General features: G+C 32.6%; 1 protein-coding gene across 27 annotated transcripts in view; it reads left to right on the top strand.

Moving 5' to 3' along the window:
* LOC132797280 (small conductance calcium-activated potassium channel protein) overlaps positions 1–12,176 on the top strand; it is a 107,653-nt gene that overhangs the window by 64,879 nt on the left and 30,598 nt on the right. For 17 of the 27 annotated variants that reach the window (XR_009633643.1, XR_009633644.1, XM_060808937.1 and 14 more), the window contains 3 exons: positions 8,451–8,596; positions 10,609–10,828; positions 11,535–11,636. Coding sequence is in view for 25 of the 27 variants with exons in the window: in XM_060808937.1 (XP_060664920.1) it covers positions 8,451–8,596; positions 10,609–10,828; positions 11,535–11,636 (468 nt within the window). In the remaining 2 variants the exon portion in view is untranslated. The remainder of the gene's footprint in view (positions 1–8,450; positions 8,597–10,608; positions 10,829–11,534; positions 11,637–12,176) is intronic. The other 10 variants (XM_060808933.1, XM_060808928.1, XM_060808927.1 and 7 more) reach the window with 3 other exon arrangements.

Raw genomic sequence — 12,176 nt, 5'->3', positions numbered from 1 at the left:
TACCAATAACTTTCAAAGTACTGAAACTACTCCAAAATCATATAAATTATAATAATATAATTTGCCTATAACTTATAAAATACTACAATTACTCATAAAGACTGAAAAACAATCAGTATTTTTCACTAATTTCAGTATTTCAATAACTTTTGAAAAATACTGAAATTTATCTTTAATTTACCAAAAACATTCAAAATACTGATATAACTAAAAAAAAAATACTGTAAACTATGAAAAAATATACCAATAACTTGATAAATACTGAAATTACACAAAAATACTGAAATTTATAATACAATATTTATTTATAAACGATAAATTCTGTGAAATTAACTAAAAGAAACTCTTTTTTTACTGTTTTTTTTTTATTGATTATTAAGTTGTAATGTTCAATTGAAGAATTTCGGTATTGAACTAGTCGATTATCATTAGAAAGAATATAATTAAATTTCAAATACTCAGTCGACGTATTTAGTTATCTAATTATTCATATCGATGATGTTATTCATATTAATGATGTCTGCATTCAGTGCTGTTTCATGCTGAACTTGTTCAGCAACTGTGCATACCCTGTTGTTGAGTAAACGAAGCACACACACACACACACACACACACACACACACAGACAAGCGAAGGAATAAAGGAGAGCATTTAAGTTCAGTCACAGCTCTTGAGCAAACGTCTGACGTTCGTCGCTCGTCGTTTTGCGTGTCAGACGCGTTTTGTATAGGAAACTCGATAATTTCCACCAATTTCCTTCTACTCACAAGCACACAATGTGCTCATGAGTGTGTGCCAGTGGGTGTGTGTGTGTGTTTTTGTGGTGAAAGCTTCTAATGTGTTGGATGCGTGTCCGTGCGGCCGACGCGACGCGTCGCTCGTAAAAGGGCTCCACAATGAGTATGTTAATGCCGCGACTGACTTGCAAATACACACACATGCACACATGTGTGTGTGTGTGTGTGTGACCAGGTGAGAAACAGAAAAAAGGGGCGTGGCAATGGCACTGCGGGACCCATAAGCCAAATGAGACATTTACGTGTATGCCCCACATGTTCAACTCTCTCTCTCTCTCTCTTTCTCTTTGTATCTGTTTCTCTCTCTGTCGGAAATAAATTTGAAGAACATTTCGTTCTGTTTTCCGTCTGTCTGTCTGTCTGTCTGTCTGTCCGCCTTCGTAAAACTTAGTATATACCACACATTCACTATGCCAATGACTTTGACATTTCGAGCTATGCGACATTCTAATCGGTCATCAGTTGATTGCATCAAAAAAGCACAAAAAAACAAGTAAAAACTATTTCAACTATGTATATTTATAAAAGCGATTCGAGTAAAAATAGTTTTGCATTGCAAAATGTTCCCACTGCATTACTTTCGAATATCACACGATAAGCGAAAAGCGTTGCTCATTCTGCTTGATTGCATAAATATTGTTGAATTGCCGTGAAGTGAAGTTAAATTCAAAGAACAACGCATAAGTATATTAAATATACTAACAACTGTGAGAATAAACTTCTTATATGATCAATGTAATATACCAACAACATACCAAAAACTATATTTGGTATAAAACGTAGGGATACAAATTATGTTCGAAACATTTAAAGACAAACTTTTGGAAATTGAGAAAATTACGTACTTGAAAAATTCTTGAGTTAACCTTTTAACCAAATATCATAATTGCTTTTACTACGCATTGAAAGCTAATGAAATATAGTAAATGGTAATGTAAGAATTTGTAATATTCTGTTATACTGCATATGTATATCATTTGGTATATTTTGGTATACCAATTTGGTATATTTTGTTATAATTTTCTGCTAAAAACGAGAAATTTTTAATTTTATATTATACATACGTTATATGCTGTTATAACGCACTTGTATACCATTTAGTATATTTTCAGTATTTAGTTGGTATATTAATTTGGCATATTCAGTTTTAATATTCTGTTAAAAATTATTCATTTTCAATTTTAGTTTTTAATATGCTGCCATACCGCATATGTATATCATTTGGTATATTTTCTGTATTTAGTTGGTATATTAATTTGGTATATTTTCAGTTTTAGTTGGTATATTAATTCGGTATATTTTCAGTATTTAGTTGGTATATAAATTTGGCATATTCTGCTATAATATTACATTAAAAGTTATTAATTTTGAATTTTAGTTTTTAGTATGCTGCTATACCGCATATGTATATCATTTGGTATATCATCAGTATATTTGGTATATGAATTTGGTATAATTTTCTGTTATGCCGTTATACTGCATATACATAACTTTTTTAATCATATCAGTATTTAGTTGGTATATTAATTTGGTATTTTTTTTTTTTAAAGAATTTTGTACTTTTACTCAACTGTAACGTTTTTAACATGACAATTTCATAACATTTCTCACTGTGAATCAATGAATTTTCAAGCAACTCTTTCAACATGAATGTTAAGTGAATGTGACAAATTCTAATGGAATTTCTTGATAAAATGTCGCATTTGTTTGTCATAAGCGTAGGTTAGTTTTGAGTCTGAACTTTGGCATTTGGCAAATTTTGTGACTCTTGTCTGATTGTAAGTGATTGAAGCCAAAATATGCATATTTATTTATTATGCCTAGGTCAGTTTCAATCTAGAGCAACAACAACAAAAATGTTGCCCTGAAAACACATTTTGATATGCAAAGTATTAGAAATTTGCATATTCTGGCCTGGCATAATAAACAAGGCATAAACTTGTCGTAAGCAGAGGAGGAAAGGAAAAGTCTGCTTCGAATGCCAGTTTCATTTGTCGACTCAACATAATTGTATTTATTGGTGAAAGCTGTTGCCCAGTTATTTTTATTTTTTTTTTTTTTTGTTGCCCCTGTTGAATCACAGTGGAATTTATCGATGTTTTTATGCTGCGTCGTAAAAATGTTTTATGCGACAAAAACAAAAAAAAAAGGTTAGCATAGTTTTAATATTATTATTATTATTCTTTTCTGTGGATGGAAATCGTCATAATTTTGTTGGGTGGTTTATTTTTTTTTGGTTTGCGTTTTCGCTTTTCGTTTTGTCGTTTTCTCGTTTTGCTTTTCAACTTAATTAAGAAATCCAATTAACATCATTGGCATTAGATGTTTCAGAATATGCGCAATTTATTTTGTTTTATGTTGTGTCTGTGTATTCTCCATATGTGTGAGAGGGAAAGAGAGAGAGAGAGAGAAGAAGAGAGGCAGGATCTGTGTCGCCAGTGCTGCCATTGATAACGCCTTCCAGTTTGTCAGTTTGCGTGTACCAGCTATATGTGTATGTGTGTGTGTGTGTTTGTGGGTGTGTGTATAGGGGTGTGTGTGTGTGACACGCAAGTTACGAAACAATAACAACAATGACGAAAACAACTCGACAGCAGCTGTTTTTGTTGTTCTCCCTTTCCTTCTCCAGCTTCGCTCATTCAATTTGCCTTGTTTTTGTGGGCGTGGCAAACACACACACACACACAAACGAATACGCATGCATAAACACCTGATCAACAACAGCAATGAGAAGAGGAAGAGGAAGAGGGACATTTAAGCCTGTCAGTGCATTTGAGCTTCGAGCTTTACTCTTCCAACTCTCTTCACAACTCACAACTCTCAACTCTGAGCTTAACTCTCCACACGTGACGTCGTGCCGTCTCACTCTTACGCTCCGCAGACACATTAAGGAGAAAATCTACTTAGCATTAAACCAATTCTACTTAGTCTTAGAGAGCTGCTTCGGCTTTGTGAGTCGCATTTTCATTACGCAGCGCACAAAATGCGAAAGCCAAACTGATTAAGGCCTCAATTGAAAGAGGAGGACAGCATCACACATAAGTACACACACACACACACACACATGTATGTATATAATAACTGGTGTGTGTGTGTGTGTGTGCTTACTATGCAGATAGACTGTAACTGTTACGGCTGACAAATAAGCGAGTAAAAAGCAGAAAATGTAATGGAGAACGGCAACTGGAAAAAGGGAAGAGAAAGAGGAGGCGAAGGAGGAGGAGAAGAGGAAGAGATGCCAAGGAGCAAAGCTCAAGCATCAGCACACAGGCACGTACTGCGAACGCGGGTTCATAGGTCAGGTTGCGAGACGAGAGAGCGAGAGCGAAAGAAAGAGAAGGGGCATGTTATGGAGGATTTTATAAACAAATATTTGGATTTAACGGCAATGAGTAGAATGCCTCTATCTCAGACTGTAACTGCCTCACTCTGTGTCTGTGTGTGTGTGTGTGTGTGTGTGTATGCGTGTGTGCGTGCGCCTTTTAGTTAGTCAGCGCGCATTATGCTTAATTTAAAGAAAATTTGTAGGTTTCGTAAGTAGGAGCCAACATTTACGCCACACAACCAAAAGCCACTGTGTGCGTGTGTTCCTCTACATACATGTGTGCGTGTGTGTGTGTGTGTGTGGAGCTTACTTGATTTAAGCCAACACAATGGAAGAAGAGGAAGCAAATTGAGCGACTAACACTTACCTTTTGATCGTCAGAAACTCTTTAGTCCAAGTGGGTTTCAGCTTTATTATGCTTCAATAATAAATTTGTATAATATTTACTTGTTTTTATTAATAATTAATAATTTTAGAAATTAATAATTATTAATATATCATAATATTATAAAAAAAATATATTGAAATTTCAAAACTCAATTAAAATAATTAGACTAAATGATGCCCATAATAGCACAATTGAAATGGGAAAATCTAAAATAAATTCATTAATAACATAATAATAGAAACGAACGCAAATACAAAAATAAATGAATAACTTAAATAATAACAATATAAGAGAAAATCTAACATAAATACAAAAATACATTCATAAATAAAATAATGTTATTATAATAGAAAATCGAAGACAAATATAAAAATAAATTAATAACAAATATAATAAAAATATAATAAAATCTAACATAAATTCATAAATAAAATAATAATAGAAAATCTAACATAAATACAAAATAAATTCAGAGATAAAATAATAATAAGAAATCTAACATGAATAAAAAAAAAAAATAATGATAACTAAAATAATAGAAAAAGAATAATTATAAAATTGATATATAAATCAAATAAAAATAGAGTACAAAAATTATAAAAATAAAATGAAAACAATTAAAAAAGAAAATCATACATTACATTAAAAATTTTACCTACATAATTAATCAAATAATAATAAAAAAAAATATGAAAATTAAATTAAAAATTATAAAACAAATAAAAATAAGTAAATTGTAACCCTTACAAATACCTAAATAATATTTTATTATGCACATAACTAAAAGTAAATTTGTTAAGAGTTACATAAATAATCAACTTTTGGACCCTACAAAGAACAGCATAAATGTAAATTTAATAAAGCATATGAAAACTAAAATTACACAAAAATTTATAAAGATGAAAATTACAAAAAGTATGTATAATCAATACTTAATATTCAAAATATAGATTATGAAAACTAAACTTATTAAAAACTAAAAAAAATTCAAAATATATTGCGAAATTATTAAAAAACTAAAATAATTGTATTAAAGAAGAAAGAAAAACAAAATATGATCAATATTAAATACGAAAATGTATAATTTGAAAATAAAATAAGAACTAACAAATTTGATCAATCAAAATGAATTTAAATGTATTTAATTTGGAATACGATATACTAAATCTACCTTTTGGTATATATAATATACAATATACTAAATCTAACTTATGGTATACGATATACTAAGCACATATAAAAAAGTTTGTTAGAAAATCCAAAGTCTTTTATTTTCGCAATAAATGTTTGAAGCATTTAAGTTTTGTGTGAGATTTGAATGAGTTTTCACCTGTGCTTCACACTCGTGCTTTCTTGTATCCTTTGACGGCATTTTATAGCTGTAGGGTATTCTAAAAAAAAAAAATAAAACTGAGAAGAAGTGGAAGCAGAATAAGGAAATGGAAATGGAGAAGCAAAAAGAAGAGAAGAGAAAACCGCACCCAAAGTTGAGATTACTTATCTTTAGTTTTCATTTAAATATGAAGAGCCAAGTGCTGTAGATGTGTGTGTGTGTGTGTGTGTGAGTACTTTCATTTATTTTCTTGCTTTCGGTTTTCCTTCCACTTTTATTATTTCTTTTTTAGTGTTTTAGCGTTTTTGCTTAACGCACACATAGGAAAAATTCTTTACATATTTACTTGGTTGTCGTTATTTTGAACCTCCATCTCCCTCCCACCCGCTGCGCCTTTTATGTGCCACTCTCAGTCTCAGTATTTTTAGTATTTTCTGATTCACACACTGGCAAACATCTATATAGTATATGCATATGTATGTATAGTATGTTGTAGAATTTTTGTTGTATTTGCGCTTTCAATTCCGGTTTCATTTTGAGTAAGTAACTTGGGCAGCCAAATAATTGGATTTCAAGAGCCAGATGACAAGAAAGCCAGATGACTTTATGCGATATGTAACATAATGACGATGACGATGACGATAATGATGACGTCACTTTCACTTTGCCCACTTGAATGACATGCGTCAGTCTACGAACGTCGGTCTGCTCAGCTTCCGTCGCATCTCCTCTTCTCTTTCACTCTCTCCCTCTCTCTTTCTCTCTATCTTTGTGTTTGGGTGGGCGTGGCACTTGCTTAGGTCGAAGGGGCGCGAGAGTTGCGGCTGAATTATGGGATTGTGGCTGGGCAAAAAGGATTAAGGACGCTTGATAGCTGTTTGTGGCTTCAATTGAGCCAATTATGACGACTGTCGCAACTCTATGTACATATATGTGACTGTGTGTCGCCCCCGCCCCCTTCCTCTCCCTCTCTCTCACCAAGTTATTCAACTTCTATTTAGTTGTTTGTGCCAACTATAAATGTATGAAATAGACAATATCCTCATGTTCGATTTGTTTTCATACGCCTTTGTATACCATATACTAAATCCAGATTTTGGTATATTTTTTATACGATATACTGAATCTAGCTTTTTTATATTAAACATATCATTTTATACATTTGACTTACGATATACTAAATCTGACTTTTGGTATATTTGGCATACGATATAATAAATCTAACTTTTTGTATATTTGGTATACGATATACTAAATTTAACTTTTGGTATATTTGGGATACTATATAATAAATCTAACTTTTGGTATATTTTGGTTATAACGTATACCAATCTAGCTTTAGGTATATTGGTATATATATATATATATATATTATACGGTATACTAAACATAACATAACTATATTTACTATACCAAATCTAAGTTTTGGTATATTTGATATATGATGGACTAAATCTGAAACATGTTGGTATATTTGGTATACGATATACTAAATCTAACTTTTGGTATATTTGATATACAATATACTGAATCTAACTTTTGGTATATTTGGTATACGATATACTAAATCTAACTTATGGTATATTGGTATATATATTATATGGTATACTAAATCTAACATTTTTATATTAAACATATCATTTCATACATTTGGTTTACGATATACTAAACATAACTTTTGGTATATTTGGTATACTAAATCTAATTTTTGGTATATTTGATATATGCTGTACTAAATGTCAAACATGTTGGTATATTTAATACACGATATACTAAATCTACCTTTTGGTATACGATATACTAAATCGAACTTTTGGTATATTTGGTATACGTCTTACTAAATATAACTTTCGACGTATTTGGTATACGATATACCAAATCTAACTTTTGATATATATAATATACAATATACTAAATCTAAATAGCTACTAAATAGCTTTTGGTATATGTTAACGATAATACCGCATGTTGGATTTCTGACTAGGGAATATTCTCAATGAGTGCAATGATAAGATACTTTTATAGTTATTATGTTGAATAATATAATTGATTGCCTTTCAAGGCTTCAAACTATATATTCATATTGATCATTTGAATAGCAAAGAAATTGCAAATGAATACGATTAATAATAAATAAATAACAGTCACATTTTACAATAAGTTTTCTATTCACGAAAAAATATGAAATATTGATTTACTTTAGCCATTGATTATGACAAATCTGAAGTGCAAATGTCTTCAGAAAAATCTATTCTCTTAAATTCAAAACGCAAAACACTCTAGAAACTGCACCAAAACTCTAGCTTTAAGTTTAGTCACACTCAGCACACGCTTATAGAAATGAATGTAAATAGTTCTGTATATGACTGTGACTATTATAAATGGTCTAAGATACAAATGGTAATGTATGCTAGTGATTAAGTCACACGAGTTTTGAACGTAGCACCAAAAAGAAAAACACTTCCCACTCCCCCCCGAAATTTTTTGGAATGGAAAAACATTTTTTAGCCACCTTAGAAAAACGAAAAACAAAAAGAAAACTGACACATTAGGTAATCACATTTGGATGGAGAATGAAAAATACTAATGGAATGATTCGTTTTTTAGCTCCGCAAGCCAGCGTCGACACTTTCAATTCCTGGCTCGATGAAAACACCTTCCATTGCGAACCGGGAACAGATCTCATCTGGATGCAACGAAGAAGCGGCCGAGGCTTTAGTGGGTATCCACTCAGACTACCCTAGGTATGAAATGTATGTATACCAATCGCCAATCCGTCATTCCCCGCATCTCGCTAAAGCGTATGTAATCAATAATCTACAAACACACAAAACACAAAACACGAAAAAAAAAACACAATTTATATACTAAATATATACACAACACAACATATAGAGAGAGCTCTCATACAAGCCACATTCATTACCAATTCATGTGCCTCAACCAGAACGAACATTCAGAAAAAAAAAAACAGAAAATAAGTTAGTTAGTTTTAGTTTTAGTTTGTTCAGCGACTCTCGGATATCCTGTAGTCATAACATCCGCTTTGAATCCTCTTGAATCACGAAATATTTAAAATAATATTTTAAAGGTTTTAATTAAACTATCATGAAATATTCAGCATATAAACTAGATGCAGAAACACATTGTATAACAAGATTTTAGTCTCATTTCGAGAACCATTTTTAAGAACTATTTAGCAAAGAGGAAAACAGTATTTCTTATACAAAATCCCTCAAATATTTAGCTTTAAAAAGAAAGCATAAACTAGATGTAGGAAATTGTATAGCAAATTTTGCAGCCTGGGAATGATTTTCAAGAACTATTCAGCACTAAGAAAAACAGTATTTCTTATACAAACTTACTGATATATTTTGCTTTAAAAAGAATTATGAATTTATTCCAAAGATTCAGCTATTGTAATTCCATACTTTACAAAGACGTTACTTTATAGAAAAAAACATTATTTTCCATACAAACTAACTGAAATATTTAGGTTGAAAAAAATGATAAATTTACTGCAAACTTCAAAGTTTAAACTATTGTTTTCCTTGACCTTTTAAAGGCATAACTTTATAATCATATGAGCATTATATAAACTATTATATACTTTATGAAAACATAACTTTATAATACTAAAAGGAAACCCAGTATTTCTTATACAATCTCTCTGAAATGCTTAGCTATAAATAGAATCGTAAATTCATAGCAAAACTTCAAATATTCAGCTATAGTTTTCCTCTACTTTATAAAGACTTAATTCGAATTTTCAGAAAGATATAATATAAGAACATTATATAGAATATTTCTTAATAGAATCGTAGTCTATGCTACCCTAGTTGGCAGAGTAGCATAACGAAAGCAACGAATCAAAACCACATGAAGACAATTTAGATAATGCCTTAGAAGAACTAACTAGAACTCACTAACTAGACAGCCAAAAACCACACAAAAAAAAGTGACTAATTGCCATGGGCTATAATTAGCTGTCGCTGTCAGCGGCAGAAGGACAAATTATTGTAAATGTCATTGCATAAGTAGATGCTTAACACCCCGCCCAAAAAAAAAAAATATAGATCCTAAACAAATCTGCTAGATTTAATATACAACAACTCGTTGTTATTCCTTCGATGAAACTGATGAAGTGTAAACGAGATGCGACGAGATGGAACAAGGTGGAAGGGAAAGTCAATTGGGCTGCTTTTTTGATGACCAATTCAATTTGAGGCGGTGGACTCAAAATATATGGTATATGAACTGAAGAGCATTGTGTCCAGCGTTCAATGCATAAATAAATCGTATTTAAGTGCCGCAAAGTAGAAAATGTGTTGCAATAACGTTCAATTTGGCACAGTTCAGCATTTTATAGAGCCATACAGACAGTTCTTCGATGGGAATTGAGATGGAGGGGGCGAGGACAATCTGTTCTGTTTGTTTGTGTATCTTTTGGATACAAAATTGATGTGACACATTTTCATGAGGCAGCAGAATAGCAAAATATAGTCGCAGACGAACGAGAACACAAAACCTGTCAACTATTACTTTTGAAGATTTATTAAGCGTTGCCATCCAGTCAGCAAAAGAATCTGTCAGCAGTCTTCGAGTATATGTATCTCCATCTAAAATAGTTGATACTTTAGTTTAGTTTAGTTGGTGCATATGAAGTGGAAGCGTTTGTTGAGCGAGTGAGTGAGTGAGCTCTTTTCTCTCTCTCGTTTAACCATTGAAACACATTCTATGAGCACATTCGTTTATCTCTTTGCAGGTATATGGAAGAACGTGCGCTTACTGGCGGCAATACGTCCAGGAAGCCATCAACAAACTCGGCCAAACACAAACCCAATGTGGGCTATCGCCTGGGCAAGAGAAAAGCTTTATTCGAGAAGCGCAAACGCATTAGCGACTACGCCCTCGTCATGGGTATGTTCGGGATCATCGTGATGGTCATTGAAAACGAACTGAGTAGTGCCGGCGTCTACACAAAGGTAAGCTTGCTAACCTCTCTCTACCTCTCTCTTTTACTCGTTACTTCAAGTAGCGAGTAGTCCAAATATTTTATGTCTAAACAAAGATTAATGATTACTCGTCAATTCACTCTTGAAACGAGTCAAGTACATTTAAACATTTAAACGAGCAGCAAAGCATTGACAGCTACTCGTAAAGTTTACTTCATTGAATACAAAGACTAACTAACGAGTGATCGTAAACCGCACATAACCAACTACTCGTTAATATGGACAAGTAACGAGTAAGCCAAAGACCAGCAATTACTCGTTAATATGGTCATGTAACGAGTAATTCAAAAATATCAAATACATGTATGATTAAAATAACAGAAACCAGTTTAACAATCACTCGTAACTTAGTCAAGTAACGAGTAAGACAAAGATTGACAACTACGAGTAACGAGTAATTCAATACTCCTCCCAAAGATGAACTAACGAATAATCAAAATATAAAACCAAACATTACCAATTAATCGTCAAGTAACGAGTAGGTTACCTACTAACGAGTGAGCCAATTACAGTACTAAACTAAGTCAAAAATAAACGCTACTCGTTACTCGCTCAATGTATTTCAAGCAATAAAAGCAAGTCGCTACATAACGAGTGATGTTATGCTATACCAACGTGTAGCGATAAAATGTTGTAAGTCGTTATATATTTAATATGAATTCGTTTCTCGTTGCAGGCATCGTTTTACTCGACAGCGTTAAAAACCTTAATATCTGTTTCGACTGTGATTCTTTTAGGACTTATAGTAGCTTACCATGCTTTGGAAGTGCAGGTGAGAGTGAGTGCAATTGTATCTTTCTCTTGCAGATGTTATTGATGGTCGTCATCGTTATTGTTTTAACGTTGCCATCGTCCTCCCCGCTCACTGTTATGACATCCCCCCGGCCCCCTAGTCCCCCGGCCCCACGTTGTTTGCCCGCTCGTTAACCCCAAAATCCAAATGCATTATCGTAAAACATCCCAAAAAAAAACCCCTCAAAAATATGTAAATCCCCACCCCCCCTCCACCCCGTTTCACCTCCGTCATTTAACCACTGTCCAGCCAGCTCCAGCGTAGAGCCCTCAAAAAAAATTATCAAAACCCACCTCATTGCAGTTATTTGTTGTAATCTTTGTGTGTTCTTTGTCTGTTCTTAAACCACAACAATAAATCAAATAATAACAATCGTAGCGAAAGAATGCCAAAAAAGAAACGAGTATTAAGCATTGTTATCGGCGCATACAGTTTGTGTTTACAGTTGTTCTCGTTATCGTTATCGTTACCGTTAACATGCATGCAGCTAACGGTCCCCTACTCAGTAAATTTCAACAACAACAA

The sequence above is a fragment of the Drosophila nasuta genome, chromosome X (assembly GCF_023558535.2).
Source record: "Drosophila nasuta strain 15112-1781.00 chromosome X, ASM2355853v1, whole genome shotgun sequence".
NCBI lineage: Eukaryota > Metazoa > Arthropoda > Insecta > Diptera > Drosophilidae > Drosophila > Drosophila nasuta.
This window is presented reverse-complemented; position numbering and strand designations above follow the sequence as displayed.